At 68.9% G+C, this 17,752-nt stretch overlaps 1 protein-coding gene across 2 annotated transcripts in view; it reads left to right on the forward strand.

Annotated features, from left to right (window-relative positions):
* Positions 1-17,752, forward strand: part of PBX1 (PBX homeobox 1) — a 179,457-nt gene that overhangs the window by 133,141 nt on the left and 28,564 nt on the right. For both annotated transcript variants that reach the window (XM_045838533.1, XM_045838534.1), the window contains exon 3: positions 15,952-16,196. In XM_045838533.1, coding sequence (XP_045694489.1) covers positions 15,952-16,196 — 245 coding nt within the window. The remainder of the gene's footprint in view (positions 1-15,951; positions 16,197-17,752) is intronic.

A 17,752-nucleotide genomic window follows, 5' to 3' on the forward strand; every position in this document is an offset into this window, starting at 1 on the left:
GTGGCATCTCTCTCTCTCTCTCCCTCTCTCTCTGAGAATAGCATTTTGTTGGGTTAATTCCTGCCCCCAAACAGCAACAACAACAGCAAAACAAGACACATCAAAAAACCCGGTCCTCCCCACGCCCACCCCCACCCCCACCCCCCACCCAGGCAGAGCCGCGCCTGCAGCCCCCGCCGCCGCGGAGCAGCCCGGAGCGATTTGGATATTCCGTCCCCCCGGCCGCCGCCGCCGCCGCCTGCCTCACAGATGGGCTGTGCCCCGTCCTTCTGGGCCGGGCTCAATTATAGATGAAAGCGGGGGCTGAGGTTTGTCTCTTTGTCTCTGCTGAGTGGGAGTAACACAATAAGGCGTGATGGCAGGAGTTTCTCGGGCGGCCTCTCTCTCCCCGGGTGGGTCCTGACGCAGCCCTGTTGGCCACGTGGGTCGAACTCGCGCTGGAAGCCAAATGTGTGCTTATTTGGGGGGGTACTTTCCGCCCCCTGGCCCCCCCCAGTATGGCACTTGGACTGAGGCCACAGGCTGAAAGCGCGGGCAGCCTCTGCCCGCCCTCCCCACCACGCCCTCTCCTTTGTGGTTCTGGGTGTCGTCGAGGCCTGGGCTCCGACCCCGCGGTTGTGCAAGAACCTTAAGGACAACCGCTTCCTTGCTCCGTGTCCTTAAACGGCCGGTCCCCTCACCGCGCGCCACTTAGGGGCACGTGGGTGGCCGGGGCGGCACTGTTCTGCACGTTCAGACGTGTGCAGCCCGCTCAGCAACCCGGCACACAGAGCAGAAGACGCACGTACAGCGGGCGTGCCGGTGTGCCCGTGTGATCATTGCACACAGGTAGCGTCTGTGGGTGCGTGTGTGCACAGGCACACGTGTGTGCGTGCTGAAAGGCATGGGTTTGGAGTGTTTTCAGAAGTCAGGAAAATTAACCTTGAATACGTTCTTTTATCGGGGCATTGTTTTTATCAGCGTTTCTGGTCAAGAGGATTGCGTGCTGTGAACCTCCAGCTCTGTTCCTTAGGGTCCGTGTGGGGCGCCCCCAGCCCCCAGGTCGGGAGTGCGAGGTGGTGGGCGGGTGCAGAGGTTTACCGGGGGGTGGCTCGTGCAGATGCCCGCCAGGAACGTCAGGGAAGGGGGCCACGCCGGCCGAGTTTCCTCTGCGCTGATTGATTGTCAGTTGACTGCTGCTTCACCACACCCTGCGCGCGCCCCACAGAGGTCCTTTCCCACTGCGTCCCTATGTGCCGTCGGAGACCGGCTCGGCTACAGCTCCCGCGCTCGCTGCGAGGATCCGCCTGCGCTTCACAGAGGCGTGGGGTCGCGGGCTCCCCCGGCCGCCGCCTCCCGCCTCCCACCTCTCCACGGCCGCAGCCGACCCCGGAGGCCGCAGGCCCGGGAACCCAGCAGAGGCCGTGGTTCTCAGACACGCGACTCCCTTTGAAAGATAAACGTGCTTCCTTTCCACGTTGGCGTGTGGGGCCGCCTTTCGGAGGGGACCTGGTGTGGACGCCGGGCTGTGCAGCGTGGGGGCGAGAGTCCCGGGAGCCGCCAGGGTTCTTGGCGCGGCGTCTGTGACCCGGATGGTCGTGGGGACGCAGGTGAGACCTTGGGACTGAGTGGACTCGAAAGGCCACCGTCCCCTGTTCGTAGCCACAGATTTCCTGGGAACACAGTGGTTAGAAGTGTGTGATAACTGTGGTCACTTCTACACGCCTTGGGCTCACTTTCTGACAATCAAAAAAATCTTGCCAGAAAAATGAAATCAGAGTCCCTTTTTTTAGCTAGGTTTAATTTGTAAATCATTGACCTACTTTAATTTGAAATAAATTGGAAAACATTAGCAATGGTACTCAGTCAGGACAATTTTTGGTGTTCAAAGAACTCTCCATATGCATTGTCTCCGTTTTGGCCCTCACAGTAACTCTGACGAGGTGAGTTTATTGTTACTACTTTTTACAGGTTGGTAAACAGACTTAGAGAGGTTGAGCCATTTAACCAAAGTCACAGTTCAAACCCAGTGTGAATGTGTTAGGGTTAGGCATAACTGTAACAAAAACCATACCCACCCCATTTCAAACAACAGAAAACAAGTGTGATCCTTCGGCATCCTCGTGATCCGAGGCGGCTGCTAGAGCACCAGCCTTCTCGTCTGCATTCCAGGCGTCAGAATGGGGGAAGGGGTGAGGAAGGAGGGCGGAGCTGTGCCCTTCGAAGAGGACTGTCGGAGAATGCTGCCAGCGGTGAAGACCCCCTGCTGCGGCCACACTTCCTGACGGGGAGACAGCCGCCGTCAGACACGCAGCTGGCGGGGACGTCAGCCGCTCTCAGGGACAGGGCGGGCTCCTCAGATGGCGCTGCAGCTGGCCTAGGATGAGAGCCTCAGCCCCCGTGCGTCCCTGACTGGGCGAGACAGTGGGAGGGCCGTTCTCCTTGTTCAGCTCTGACTCGGACCCCAGGCGACCGCCCTGCCCCACCAGAGGGCCTGTGTGCAGAGACAAGGGACGCCTTCCTCTGCTCACGATGTCTGCGCCAAGGAGGCGGGACGCTGCCCTGAGCTGGGTGGCGCTGCCCAGGCCGGGCTCCGACCCCTCTCGGGCCGGTCCTCGGGGACGGCAGCGACCCTCCGGCCCGGGGTGCGTCCTCCGGGGTGACCCAGAGCGCCCCCAGCAGAGTGTCCCTCTAGGGTGTGGCTGCCCAGTCCACGGCCCCGGTGCCGCTCCCACGAGGGCCGCGAGAGAAGGGCGTGAGGGGTCAGGGAGCTCGGGCTCCCGGGTCACTCTGCTGCCAGCGCCCTGGGACCTGGGTGCGCCCTGCGGCCTCTGCAGGGAGGGCTCCTCCCACCGCCTTTATTTCCGGAGAAGAACACCCAGGTCTCCGAGGTCACGGGTGGGCACTTCCTGCCAGGGAGCCCACTTCCACTCCAGTCCTGGCCCATGGGCCCCGCCCCCGCCCCCTGCCCCAGAGCCGGGGAGTCGCCCGCGGAGGCCCGGCTGGTGCCCCCCCCATCACCTGCGTGTGCTACAGGAGGGGCGGGCGCCTCTGCGTGACGTCCTGCAATGTGCACGACTCCAGCGTCTCCGCGCGGCTTTCCACAGGGCACACGTCCACGCGGCGCGCGTGACAGCGGAGCCTGCTCCCTGCTCCCGTCGCGGTGACGCGGGGCTGACCCGCCCGTCACAGCGCAGGCTGCCGGTGCCTGCAGCGCACCCAGGGGGTGGCATCCGGGGGGGGGGCTCCTTGGGGAGCCTGCGTTGAGCTCCGTCTGCCGGTTGCACACTAACCCCAGGCCGCGGCAGGGTGCCGCAGACGCGCTGTCCCGGTGAGTCGGGGCGGGAGATCCCAGCGACGGCGGGCTGCCAGGTGCACGAGGAGGGCCGAGTGTCCTGCCCTCCGACGGGAGCTCTGTCGCCACGCAGAAGACGGCAGACTGAGGTCTGACGGCGTGGCCACTGTGACCGGCCTTCCGTGGCAGCGACGTGCGGTGACCACAGAGCTGGTGCTGCCCAGAGAGGACCCCGGCGGCAGAGAAGAGGGGGCGCGAGTACGCCAGGGAGAACCGTGCGTGCAGGGCCGGCCGGTGTCCGGGGGCAGGCTGGGGGCCGGCCGGTGTCGGGGGGCAGGCTGGGGGCAGGCCAGGGGCAGGCCTTAGCAGGGCAGCGGGCTGCACGTCGGGGCAGGACCACGACACGCCGGTTCGTGTGTAGGCGTGAGAAGGGTCACCGGAGACACGGGCATTTTCTCATCTCGTGTGTCCTCGAGTCGTCGACATCGCCCCGCTGGACATCTGAACGAGGGCCCCACAGGCCCCGCGGTCACACAGCTGGTGCGCAGCCGAGGCCCCGCCCCGCACCGCAGTCTCCTGACCCGCGGCGGCCGCGGAAAACGGGGCTTCCTCGTCGGACGGTCCCCTCCCCCCGGCTCCAGCCCGGGACGGCGTGCCGCCCGGACGTGTTCTGTCCTTTTCCTCTTCGCCCCGTTTCCTCCTCTTCACTCGCAGCCCCCGGAGCCCGTTCTCCTCCGGCGGTGTCCCAAAGTGCCTGCCCCCGGCCCAAACGCAGACGCTGGCCATGGAAGGGAAGGTGCCTTGAGTGGGAGGTACCTGTTCTGACCGGTGGTATCGGGGCACTACTTCCAGAAAGGTTTTAATTGGAAAACACGTTCTGATGTGTGGGGCCCAGGGCAAGAAGATGCAAACTCCTTGCTCAAAAGTTCGGAATCCAGGATGGCAGCCTCAGCGCCTTAAACCTGGTTCCTGGGACACGGGCCCGAGGGCCAGCCTGGCACACTGACCCATGAAGCAGGAGGCTGGGCTTGGAGCACAGGAACGCCTGAACCTCAACTGCTTCCTCAGGGCCCCCCGAAATGGCGCGGGAAGAGGCGTGTGCACGTAGGGCTGGAGAGGGCTGAGCGCAGGGTGTAGGGCGCAGGGTACGGGGCGCAGGGTGGGTCTGCAGCTTTCCTGCGCCTGGGTGCGCCGGTCCCAGGTCCTTGTCCTGCAGGACGTGGCCAGGCCGTGGTCCCGCTCTCTGTCGTGACCTCTGACGCCCATCACCTCTCCCCCAGTTTCCTGTGGGTGCCTCCTGTGGCCTGGGGACCGCAGCCTTCCACAGGGCGCTCCCCTCCCACCCCCAGGGCCGCCCTCCTCCAGCCCCGGCTTCCTTTGCCCTGACGACCCGCAGGGCTGGGAACCCTCCCTGCCAGGGCCCTGCCAGGGCCCCGGGGGTCCAGGTCGTCGCCTTCCTCTCGGGCCGAGCGGCCCCCGTTTGAAAACATGCCCAGCCTCCAAAGGGGCGGGGCTTCTTGCGGCCGAATGGGGCCCTGGCATCGTTGTTGTCCCTCCGAAGGACGCGTGTGCGAGTCTCTGTGTGCGCACGGCTCACTGTGCGAGTCCCTGTGTGCACGCGCGTGCTGGCGGGAGTGGAGACGCCCAGCCGGCCCTGCACCCTCCCTGCCTCCTGCAGCCACGCCCGGAACCGCACGCGCCGGGGGCCCGGCTGCCTTCCCCGGAGGCCGACCGCGGTCCCCTGGGCTGCCGGCCGGCCGGGCCCCGCGCCGGGCTCCCTGGCCTGTCTGGGACGCAGACACGCCGCCCCCGACAGCGGCTCCAGGCGCTCTGCCTCTTCTCTTAAACAGCTCTCCTAACGCCCCCAGGGGCCCCTAAAAAAGTGAAAGAACGCAAATGGAAACTGCTGGAGCCGGAGGGAGCGTGGCTGTGAGTCATGGGATCCTGGCCACAGGGGGACGAACTACTTTTTATTTTGGGTAATATCTCTTCTTCGGCGTTTATTACACCTCTGTTAAACCCAGCCCGTGAGACACAGCGTTCCCCGCAGGCAATCAGGGAAGGGGCTGAAAGTCGAGCGTGGTGGGCCGGGCGAGGCCCGCTAATAGCAGTCATTACAGCGGAAGGGAGCAGTCAGTCACCCACCTGCCCGCCCGCCCGCCCGCCTGCCCGCCAGGGAGCGCGGGCTGGGCGACAGGAAGGGGGCGGGCTGCGGGACCAGCTCCGGGGGGAGGGGGGGGCTGACTTCGTGTTTGGGCCTCCCCAGGGCGCGGAGACCCCGCGGCCCCCAGGGCTCAGGAGCGCCCGTGTCTGTTCCTCCGTGCCCGAGACCTCGTCTACCCGGAGACCCGCCGCCCGCCGCGAGGCGCCTTTCAGGGACCCGGAGGAAGCTCCTGGGGCCGGGGGGGGGGGGTGGCGGGGACAGTGGGCACCATGGCGGCCCCTCTCCGCCCGCAGCGCGCTCCGCTGCGGGGCTGGTTCGCAGCAGGTTCCCCAGGCAGACCCGGGCTTTGCCGTTAGCCCTGAGGGTTCAGCAGCACGGTTGTTCCATTTTCGAAAGGCACACGGTTTCGGATCCTTTCCTACGTTTTAAATCCTAGCCCAGGAGGCAGCACCGCTCACCCCAGTCCGACCAGCCGCTGCCCGAGTGTGCTTGTCCAGACCCCTGTCAGCAGGACCGCTGCTGATCCGGAACATTCCAGTAGAAACCGCACTTGCGGCTTGGAGTGTGGGCCCTGCACAGCGCTGCCCCCGCCCCCCACCTTCCTCCCACTCGGGTGGGTGGGCGGGCGGGCGGGCATGGTGGGGCAGCCCGGCACACTTTCCGGGAAGGGCCAGCTGGCCGGCCCCACGGTGACCTCTGGGCGGCGGGCTGCCCGGGCAGAGCCGGCAGAGCAGGGCACACGAGCAGAACAGCCCTGGCCGGGTGGAGGGCCGTGCCTTGGCTGCCGGTGCAGGCCGCCCTCTGACTTCCGCCCTCTGACTTCCGCCCTCTGACTTCCGCCCTCTGACCCCCCGTGGCGCCCCCCGCTTGCTGGCCTGGCCGTCACTGGGCAGAGCCGTGCCCCTGCGCTGCGGGCACTGCCGAGTCGCTGTTGCGGCCGGCGGAGGAAGACGACGCCTCCCTGGGTTGTGATCTGGGGGCGCGATGCTCTCAGTGGGCCTGGAAAACGCGCTCAGGTGCAGCGACTGCCAGGCTCTGCCAGGAACAGGAGCAGACCCCCCCCCCTCCGTGACACCTGCGTGTCCCCGTCTCACCACGGCTGCCTCCCATGCCGTCACTCCTGAGGCCGTTCCCCGTCCTGTAGGTGCCCCGGGCGCCAGCGGCCACAGCCCAGCAGGAGTGGACGGGGCCCTTAGCCAGGGCCAGTCAGGCCCTGGCCACACGTCACGGCTGGAACTCCGGCTGCTGACCTTCCTGGGCAGGGCGGGGGCCGGGCGGGGCCTGCTCCGGAGGACACGCTGGTCGCGGTCCGGTGTGTGCTGCACGCCCGGCGAGACCGGTGTCCGTGGACTCCTCTCGGGGCGCAACTGTGTGTCAGCCTCTGAGTGCGCTGGCTCCGGGGGCTGGCGGGCCGGGCTCCAGCTCTCCTACCGGCGGCAGGGGGGGACGAGCGGTGGGGTCTGGGTGTCAGTGCTCTTCTCAGCCTCCACGCCAGCAGCTGAATGCTCACCTCCGGTGCTGTAAATGGGAGGGGACAGGCCAGACTCTGAGCCAAGGGCTTCTGCCCCCAGGACCCCAGCCGTAGGTCACCACGTGCAAGACTGTCCCCAGACTCCACGGTCTGGGTGGGGAGGGCCGCACGAGGGGGGAGGACCGTGGAACAGAGTGGGGTGCGGTGACCTCGGCAGCCATGGGCCCAGCACCCACCACAGGGCAGGGAGACCCCCACCGCCGCCCCGGGAGCCGCCTGGCCCCTTCCTCCCAGCCCGGCTCCTGTCTGGGGTGCCACTCCAATGTGGGGTACAGCTCCGGTCTGGGTCCAGTGGGGGGGCACCGTGGGCAGAGCCCCTGCCTCCAGGGGGGAGGGAGTGGGTCTGTGATGCCTCTCTGCCACGTGACGTGGGCGTGTGGGAGCTGCTGGGCCCTCGGGGCCCCCACCCCCTCTCGGGGAGGGCAGGGCGCCCTGTCCCCAGATGAGACCTGGGGTTTACTTCGTCTCAGCGCTCAGGCAGGCCAGTCCCACCAGGGGCTGCCACGTTGGTGGCGGGAGGATGGGGCGGCCAGGGGACCGTGAGCCCCGGCCCAGCCCCGGTCCCGCTCTGCGCCCACACTGACGGGCAGCTGTTTGCACACCTGCCTGCGGCGGCCGTCACCAGAATGTGGACATGGGGGTCAGTGTCAGCACGCTTCTCTGTGACCATGTCGCACGCAGGGCCTCTGGGCGGGCAGGTGCCCCCCGTGCCACGCCGCTGCAGCCGTCCGCCTGCTTTTCTCGGAGGAACCGCTGCCCCGCTCGGGCGGGCCCTCGTCTCCCGTTCTGTGTCCCCCGGGCGCACAGCCCACCCCGCCCGGCGCATGGGCAGCCCTCGGGGAGGGGGTTTGGGTGGGATACTGGAGAAAGAAACGAGTTAGCATGTTTCACAGAGGAGAGGCCCGCCCAGGGCGCACGCACATGAGAGCTGTCAGGGGTTTGCTGGGCGTTGCTCCCCGGGGGGGCCGGGACTCTGTCCCCGGGGACGCGGCCGCGCCCTGGACTAAGGGGCACGGCCAGCGGAAGGCAGGATGGAACCCGCGCGGAGCTGAGTCCGTGCGGGGAAGGGCCCCGTGACACAGGACTCGGAGGGAGGGCGGGCCCCCGTGCTGTGTCCCGGCCACCACATCTGGTCGCCGGATGCCTCTCGCTGCACGAACCCTGTCTCTCCCTTCATCCTCCTCCTGCGCTTTCTGCCCGGCCTTCCTTCCTGGGGGTGCCTCTCCCGGTCTCTCCGCCCTCCGCCTGCCGACGGTCCCGATCAGCGCGCCCTCCGCGTGCGGGAACTGCGCCCGGGGAGGCCCCTTTTCCTACCCGAACGGGCCCACCCCGCCAAGAGCAGCCCGCAGGCACCTCGAGGGGGACCGAGGCCCACGGAGGTGGGGGAGCTATGGACGGTGTGTGCGTGCCGCGACTTGCGGGCCCAGCCCAGCCCAGGCCAGGCCGGCGGCTGTCTCTGCTGCGCGGGGCGTCCCTTCCTGTTCTTCAGAGCGGCGGCGGCACGCCTCGTGGGGGCCAGCGCGCCCTCACCGCGTGCAGGGCCTGACCGCTCGGCCTCCGCCGGGGCCCCGGGCAGCGAGTGTGCCGTGTGTCCCGTCTGGGTGTGAGCGTGGCGTCGGGGGAGGGACAGACTGGCGGGGAGCTGTCTCTCCTGTACACGTGAGCTCGCAGAGTTCTTGGCCGCCTTCAAGGGCACGCCGCGAAGTTCTCCCAGCGCCTTGGAGACCCCCGTGCTTTTCAGGGCCTGCGGGCGCCAGGCTCCGCACTCGCAGCCCGGCCCAGCGCCTCCCACAGGACCGCCCGTGCTCGCTCGGGAGTCGCGCCCTCCGCCCCTGACCGCTCGCAGCAGGGTGCCAGCTAGCTCCCCGCGTCCTCGTCGCTGAAGTGTCTGTTCAGGAGGACAGACGAAATCCCACAGTGTCCGTCCGTCCGTCCTTCCACACCTGTGTTAGCTTGGCTTGGTTAAGCTGCCGAGAACAAACAAAGTAAAACAAAACCTCTCCCCGAGTCCCACTGTCGCTTGGCTCAAACAAAATACAAGTGCGTTTCCCTCCCGTCTTCACCCAGTGCCAGGCAACCACGTAGCTGGTCCCCGGCCCCTGAGAACTGCTGTCTGGTTTCTCTCCCTCAGGCGGCCCCACTCCCCAGGCCAACTCGGGGCCCCGAGGGGCTGCCCGAGCCCCAGCCATTGTCCTCGCCTTCCAGCTAGCGGGAGAGAGGAAGCAGCAGGAAAGGCATTCCTTCCTTTGGACACTCCTCGGCGTTTTGTGTGCAACTTCCACTCATCTATCGCTGACCGGAAAATTTTGTCGCAAGAGACGTGACCACATTTAGCTGCAAGGGAAGCGAGAAAGTCTCCCTCCTCCCAGTGGCCATGAAAGTCAGGGCCCCGCTAGCCTGTGGGGGGGCTGTGGTGGGAGGAACTTCAGACCGGCCTCCTCCCCCCTCCCTGTGCCGCCGCTCTCCCCGGTCCCAGGCAGGAGAGAGACACACTGTCCAGCTCACATCGTCCCGTGAATGCCGGCAGGGTCACAGTGCACGGGGCACAAAACAGCTGTCAGCGGTGGCGGCCGGGGTCACAGCCCGTGTCGGGCTTAGCGAGTCCTCCTGGCCCCGTTCCCAGAAGAACCCGTGTCCTTGTCTCCCTCACCCCACTTCCCGCCTGCAGGTGGGAGGGGCTGTGCTCCCAGTGAGACGGGGGGCCACGTCACAGAGGCAGAGGGGCGGAGCGGGCTAGAGGGGCGCGCCCCGAGTCCTGATCACAGAGCCCGCACGGGGCCCTGGCCGGGGCCCGCCCTTTGCCGTCGTGGTGCCCCCTGTCCTCACTCTGCACCCCTCAGTCCGTGGGGCTCGTCTGCAGACGGGCGGGTGACCGTCTCGTGGGAGGGGAAGCGTGCCGGCCGGGCCACGGCAGCGATCAGTGGCAGGGTTTGTCCGTGGTGACCAGCGGGTCGGAAGTGGTGGCAGTGACCGCGCGCTCAGCGGTCGCTGTCTTCCGGAAGGAGCAGGCGGGTGGGGGCGCACCGCGTGCGCCAGGAGCCCTGCCCTGGGGGTCCCTGCGGCTGAGGCTCGGCACGAGCCTCGTGGGGACAGAAAGGCTGCCCCTTCCCGGGACCGCTGACTTGTTTGTCATCCCCCCCCCGTGTCGTCGAGGGGTGGGAAGCACAGCAGCCCCCAGACACGGGGCAGCACCCGGGCGGTGAGCCCACCGGGGTGTCCGTGTCCTGAGCGGGGGCGTCTCCGCGCCCGGCAGCCAGGCCCACGGTGGGGGGGGAGTCTGCTCCCCTCCCGGAGCCGGGCCGGACCCCGCCTCCCCAGACCTGTGTCTGGAGGGCACCCCCCGCCCTCGCCTGGTCATCACTTATTCATCCTCTAATGGAGACGCGAGAGCAGCCGTTAGAGACGACCTGCAGGCCAGCCGCCCGGCCTGAGGCGAGGCCGCCGCCGAGCTGAGTGCTTCCCAGAAGGGCCGCTCCGCTTCCGGGACGTCGCCCCCGCCGAGCCCCGCCCGGTCGGGAAGGCCCGCCAGGGCTCCGCGGCGGGAGGGGCCCCAGACTCCGCGGGGCGGGGGCTCCTTCCTCACGTCACAGGCTCTGGGCAGAGGAGCAGGAGGGGCCGGAGGAGACTCGGGCCGGCGCCTGGAGACGTCTCCTGTTGGGCCGGCTTCTCGCCCGGGACGGCGGCGGGAAGAGCCCCGGGCTGCACCCTCGAGACCTCGGGGTCTCTGAGTGGGGGGTCGGGGTGGCTCGCTGGGCGGCACGGAGTGGTGTCCAGTGCCTGCTGGGCTGGGACTGGTCACCTGCCAAGGCGACACGGCTCCCCCCGGCCAGCCGCGTGTCGCAGACCTCCCACCAGGGGCGGGCCTCCGCTCAGGCACGCAGCCCCTGCCGGGCCGACCGGAGCTCCACAGGCGCCGTCTCCAGCCGGACAGACTGTCACACGCACAAAGACGGGGCTTTCACCAGGGACCCGCCCGGGAGCCGAGCTTTAGGGGTGAAGGACATCGGGGCGAGATTTCAGTCCCAACTGCGATTGAGAAGAACCGAGTGACTCCAGTCTCTTCCGGGGGCGGGGCCTCCGGTCTGTGAGAAGCAAAGGACTTTGGAGGAAGGGGACAAGGACAAGGGGTCTGCCCCCGGGGACCGTTTGGTCCCCAGCACCTCCCCTGCCCGCCCCCCCGGCCTCAGGGCTGCTGGCTGGAAGCGGGAGAGATGCGACTCATCGCGGGGGTCGGAGCCCCCACCTTGCTCCCTGCGCCCTGACGGTGCGCAGCCAGGGACCCGTCCGGGGACTGGGCCCCCCGCGGGCCCTCGTGTTTGCAGGGGTTCAGAGGAGCCGGGGGCCGCGAGCACCTGCTGCCCCCGACCGCGTGTCTGGCTGTCCTCTCCCCGCGGGGGAGTCGGCCAGGCCCGGCCAGTGTGGGTCCGCGCACACCTGAGTGTTCGCCCCACGCAGGACCGACTGCGCGCCCCCCGAGCTGCCTCCCGTGAGGGGCACACCTCCTCCTCGCGCAGCCCAGGGCGGCGCGTCCAGACCCCGGTCCCCGTCTGGGCTCCACCCGGCGACTTTGCCTCTGTGTCCTCAGTCTGTGTCCGCGACTTGGGACGGTCCCTCCGCCCTCGGACGGTGCCTTTTGAGCTGTGTGCGCGAGCACCTCGTGGGCGGGGGGGCCGGGTGGGGACACTTTGCTCTGAGCGGGGAACTGCGAGGACCACACCCCGGGGCCGGACTCTGTCCAGGGTTCTGCCCGACGCGGGGCCGGGGTAGGGCGCAGAGCGGCCCTGGGGTGAGGCCTGAGACCTCCGGCCTCCCTCCGGCGCTCCTCCCGGCCCCCCGCGCGTGAGGGTGAGGGTGAGGGCAAGGACAAGGGCGGCGGGGGGGCCCCCCCCGCGGGGAGCCCGGTGCTTTCACAGCAGGCAGACAGCCTGGCGGGAGAGCGGGAGGGGGGTTGTCCGCCGCCCCCTCCCAGACACCCGTCTGCTGTCTGTCCCTGCCGTCTGTCTGCCCCTTAGCCCGCCTGGGCCCCAGCACCGCTGCTCACAGCTGAGGACAGCCCTCTCTGTAGCAGGTCTGGCCTCCCCCCGGCCTGCAGGTGTGACTCCCAGCGGGCAGCCGCCCCAGGACTGGAAGCTTCCAGCCTCCCAGCCCACCCGTCCTCAGCGAAGGGACAGTGCCCTCTAGTGGGCGCTGCCGGGAGCTGCCGCCGCGCTGCTCCCGTCCTGCCGAGGCCCAGCCTGGGCCGCTCCGCCCTGTCCTCCCGCCCCGGCCAGCCCCCCCCCCCGCCCGGGGTCCCAGACGCGCCGCGGCGTCTTTTCTCCTCGGGTGGGGACAATGCAAGCACGGTGGGGACTCGAGCTGGGACAGCCCCCTCATCTGATGTCCCCTCAGACGCTGTGGAGAGGGAGAGCGACCGTTTCTATAGAAACCACTCACCTGCCCCGACACCGGCCGGGACCTGTGCGGGAAGGACACACCCCTTTAGGAATCGGGACCCAAGGGTGCAGCCTGCTGTCGGGGACCCCTCTGCAGACGCATCCAGGGCAGGGCCCCGTTCTCGGCAGCGGGGCCGCGCAGACCGGACTGTCGGAGCCCCTGAGCAGCGGCGCGAGCGGGGGGTTCAGCCTGCATCAGGCCGGGGCACCCGCCCCGCCGCCCGTCAGGGGCCGGGGCCCTGGTCGCTTGTGATGGGCACTGCACCAGCGGCAGCACTGCGGCCGGAATTGGGTCCCAGGGACCGAGCGCTCGTGGCTGTGGGTCCAGGCGAGGGCTCGGCTGAGGCTTGGGGGTGCGTGGGGATAAAAGGACCTTTTAAATAATCACTTTGTCTCCTGCTCGCCGAGCGCCCGCCCTGAGGGGTGTAAACAGGTGGCGTGGACTCCGCTGAGACCCGGCGACCCCCCCCCCGCTCGCCTCTGGGGACGCTGGCGGGGTTCCCGGATCAGAGCCCTGCGCCTGCCTGTCGTGGGCACGGCCGTGCGCACAGCGCGTGGACGGCCCCGCCCCGCGGCCACGGCAGCACGCGGCCAGGCCCGTCCGGAGCGGAGGGCTTCCTCTCGTCGTCGTCCCCGCCCTGAGGCGGTGTTCCCTCAGAGGTTGTCTCTTCGAGCCACCACCGTGGGCGGCGTGGCGCCGCCCATGTCAGCCGGGCCCGTTTCTCGCGGCCCGTGTTCGGAAACCGGTTCTATTTCGGTTCAGCGGACCCTGATTTCTCTTTTCAAAGTGTCTTCACGGGACTCGAGAAATGATAAAATCCAAGGGACATGCTAACCCTTCCGCTGTGTTCCTCTAATTGCCCGGGACTCGCTGGACCCTTCGTCCAAGAGGTGGAGAGTCCGGTGGACCAGGGCTTCGCCCCTGCGGCCCTCCTGAGCCCTCCGCAGTGGGTGGGGCTCCCTGCCCACGCCCCTTTCCTTCCTCCTTCTACTTAAAGCCAGGGTGCTGCCCAGAGCGAGGGAACCGGCGCCCAGGTCGGTGTGCGGAGTCTGTGCGCAGCTGTGCTCCGCGGTCGGTGTTTAAACGAGGGAGTGGGCGGTGGGTGGGGTGCTCAGAGGGCTGGAGGGGGTGGTGGTCTCAGTTCGACTGCAGCCCGTGGGAACAGGGCTGGAGGCGTGTCCTGGTCCCCGCCCTGTCGCCACCAGAACTGGAACCAGCCCTTCAGCCTCCAGATGCTGCTCTTGCCCGCTCCCTACCGCCGTGACTGGATCTGGTAGCCGGAGGAGCCGGTGGGGTGAGCGCGGCAGGTGGGGCGCAGGGGCTGCGGAGGCTCCGGGACCTCCCCTCCGGCAGGCGTGGGCAGGCCGCCCTGGCGAGGTGCGTGCGCCCCATGGAGATGCCTCCATGGTCGGGACCAGAAATGACCGTGAGATGGTGTGTGTTGGGCCCCGTGCAAGAGGGCTGTGGGTAGCCAGGGGGACCCCCCACCAGCCACCAGCAGGAGTCGCTCGTGGCCGCTGGCCTCTCGGGGGTGGCTGGCCGTCAGGGTCGGGAGAGCCGGCTGGAGCGGGGTTTGCCCCAGCCCAGGCTTTTCAACAACCACGCCGACGCCGAAGGAACAGTCCAGAGTGATTCAGAGATGATCCTTCTTTTTAAGGAGCCGTAAATATTTTTGTTGATAAAGCAATTAAAACTCACCGCGTGAAGCCCAGCAGAGAAACAGCCATCACCCCGCACCCTCCTGCCCTGCGCCAGGAGGGTCCACCGCTCGGAGGCCGGGGAGGAGGGCCGGAGTGGGCACCACTCCTGGGCAGACCCTCGACCTTCGACCTTCACGGACGGGCATTCGGGTCGGGAGACGGCACCCTGTGGCGCTCTCATTAACAAAGCCTTGTGGGCGGTCACCTGTGCTTCAGGGGACCTCAGGCTTGTGTGTCGGTGTCCGAAGAGCAGGGTGACGCCGGGGCCCAGTCCTCGCTGGGCAAAGACCAGCCCCGGGCAGGGAGCTCCCCGCACAGCCGCCTCAGCCTCGGGGTGAGGGGGGCCCTCCCTGGGGAGAGGCCGCAGAATACCCCTCGGCGGTCTGCTGCCTGTGCCGCACCCCAGGGCCGGGGTGTCAGCGTGCGGGCCTGTCGGGGAGGGCCTGGGGCGCGGGCGCGGGTTTGCGCACAGGTGCGGACCGCCCCCGAGCGCCCAGCCTTTCTCCCTGCGCCCGGGGCCCGTTCCCACCCTCCCACCCTCTGCTCTGGCGGCTGCCGTGGCCCGCGGAGTGGCTCGACCTTGCTCCCGACCTCCGTGTCTCGTGTGTGTGATGCTGGGGGACTTGGGGTTTCTGCGTGAACCCCTTTCCGGGCTGGTTCTCGTCAGTCTGTTAGTTAGAAGCTGGGGGCGCCGCTGGTGCTGCCCGTGACGGAGCGCCCCACACGTCCGGATGTCCCCGCGCACTGCACTTCCGTCCCTGCCCTGCCCCAGCCCAGCGGGCCCACGAGACGCAGCCCCCCCCGCCCCAGCGGCTCTCGCTCCCGTTGGCCCAGCGTTGCGCCTGCCGGGTCCCAGGGACCCTGCCAGCCCCTCCCCAAAGTGTGGACGAACTCGGGACTCCTGCTCCTCTGTCCCCGTCACTACCTACCCAGAACGTTCTTCGGGGTTCTAAGGGGCAGGCCTCGCCAGGTCCCCTCTCGACAAACACGTGGCGGCTGGCAGCCCGCGTGGATCCGCGACGTGCTTGCGGCAGGACGTGCGACTCGGGGAGGGGCTGCCCGCCTGGCTCCCGCTGGTCCGCCGGATCCCCCGACGCCCCGGCCCGCCCCTGCACCCCGTGGCTGCCCTGCTTTGGGAAACGGCATCCCTCTCCTTCCTGGCCGCCGCCCACCCCCCGAGTCCTGGCCCTCTGAGTCCGGCACCGTGTGTTCAGACACCCGGGCTGGTGGCCGACGGGGCGGAGTCCTGGTCTCCCGGGACACCGCTGTGCCTCCGGGGCTGCCCGCGGCCGCTGCTCCTGGCAGCTGCACCGCCGCTGGCCCGGCGCAGGGGTCGATGGACCGCACTCCGACCCCAGCCCCTGGGCAGGGGGAGTGTAGGCCGGGCCGGTGTGACGGACGGAGTCAGGGCGGAACAGCGCCCGCCGGCTCACAGACGTCTGGAACCAGCCTCAAAGGAGACAACTTTCCTTCCATTAAAATTTGGTGGTTTGGGGATGAAAAGGAAAGTGACGCAGTTGTTCCTAACTTTGTGTCGTCACATTTACTGGGGTGAAATGCACCTTTTTAACTGCTTGTACGGGCGCAGCTCGGTGGCCCTGAGGGCTCCCTGTGGTCACCGCCCGTCACCACCGCCCGTGGGTCTCTTCCCAGTCTCCCCGGAAGGACCTCTTTCCCGCGAGCGGCGACCACCCCCGCCCGGCCCCGTCATGTGACCCTGACGGCTCTGGGCCCACGGGAGGGAGCGCCACCCTGCTGCGAGGCCGCGCTGCGCGGGGTGCAGAGACTCGGCGACCCCGAGGAAACGATGGGAGTTTCAGTGCCCGTGTCCCCCTCTGTCTCCCCACAGTGCTGAGCATCCGGGGCGCCCAGGAAGAGGAGCCCACGGACCCCCAGCTGATGCGACTGGACAACATGCTGCTCGCCGAGGGGGTGGCGGGCCCCGAGAAGGGCGGGGGCTCGGCGGCGGCGGCTGCAGCCGCGGCGGCGTCCGGGGGGGCCGGCTCCGACAACTCGGTGGAGCACTCCGACTACAGAGCCAAGCTGTCGCAGATCAGGCAGATCTACCACACGGAGCTGGAGAAGTACGAGCAGGTAGGCTCCGCGGGGCCCCGGGGCGCGGGGGGCCGGGGGGCGGGGAGAGGTGGGTCCGGGAACGCGACCCGGGGCCCGTCAGACACGCCCTTCTCCGGCACAGCTGCCTGCCTGGGCCCGTCGTCCCGGGGACTCGGGGCGAACGCCAGGGGCACAGAGGGAGGCCAGTGTGGCCCCCCCACCACCACTAACCCGCAGCTGGGGCGGGCGTCAGGCGGGAGGGGGGGCCCAGTGCCCTGGCTCCGCTGCCGGTCACTCCTCTGCCCTCGTCCAAAATGAGGGCAGCCCTGTGGCCACACAATCACATCCATTCCTTGGGGTGACCCTGAGGTCGGGTGCCCGGGACAGGCGGTGTCGTCATCCCCTCGGGCACAGGTGAGGCAGTGAGGTCAGAGGTTAGGTGACGAGTCTGGGGCCCCAGGCCGCGCGCGCACCCAGTGCGGGGCGGGGTCGCCCTGGGATCCGGGGTTCGCCGCCGCCTGGGGCGGTGCCGGCTGCGCTCTGTCCAGGGCTGAGCGCGTCTGCAGGTGCAGGGGGCCGGCTGTCCGGGCGGCCCCGGGGACTGGACGTGCACCGCGTCCAGAGAATGGGGGGTGGGGACAGGGAGCTGCAGGCAGAACTCGGTCCATCTTCGCAGAGCACGCGGCCCGAGCGGTGGGAGCGGCCGGGAGGACCGTGTCGCCCGACCCGCGGGGCACCCTCGGGGTCAGGCCCCGCCCTGCCGAGCCCGAGCGACCTGTCAGCGCCGCCGCTCGCGGCCACTGTGTGCGTGCGGGGCGGGGCGGGGGGGGGCACGCGGTGACGCGCTCTCGGTCGCCCGTGTGTCTCCTCTCGTCTGCGGTGTGCGGGTGGGCACCGGGCGGCCAGTGAGCATCGCGGTGCTGAGCGAGCGCCCCGCACCCCACCCCTCCGAACACGGGAGCCCACCCGGCCCCCCCCCCCCCGCCCACCCTGAGGTGGTAAATACTGCGGCTCCTAGAGCTGCCGTCAGCAGGAACGGAGGAGGTTGGTCGCCACACGTCGTCACACATCGTCACGCGTCATCATGCGTCGTCACGTGGGGCTGGGAGCCCCCTTTCTCAGCACACCCTCCCAGCTGCCAAGGACTGGGGGCGGGCGGGCCTGAGGACCAAACCGCGGAGGCGGAGACCCGCGTGTTACGTTCGTTTCCATCGTTCCCCGAGGGCGTGTTTATTGGTTTTGGAGAGAGGAAGGGGGGGCAGCATCAGCTGCCTCCGGCACGTGCCCCACCAGAGGACCCACCCCGCAGCCTTCGGTGCCCAGGACAACGCTCCAAGGGGCCGAGCCCCCGCCCCCCGCCCACACCGGGGTCCAGTGCTGCCTTCTGCAGCGCGGCGCTGCGGGCCCCCCGTTCTCGCACCCAGTGCGGCTGGGCCTGGCCAGGTCAGCGTGCTCACAGCGTCTGGTCCCTCAGCCCCAGCACCATCCCCGAGGGGACGGGTGTCGCACGCAGTTGGGGCCCCGGGAGGAGGTCAGTGAGCAGAGAGCAGGGTGCAGTCGCAGACCCCAGGACCCGAGCGAGACTTTCTCAGGGG

Source organism: Phyllostomus hastatus, unplaced genomic scaffold (genome assembly GCF_019186645.2).
Source record: "Phyllostomus hastatus isolate PE091 unplaced genomic scaffold, TTU_PhHast_1.1 phas_contig_283, whole genome shotgun sequence".
Taxonomy (NCBI): Eukaryota; Metazoa; Chordata; class Mammalia; order Chiroptera; family Phyllostomidae; genus Phyllostomus; species Phyllostomus hastatus.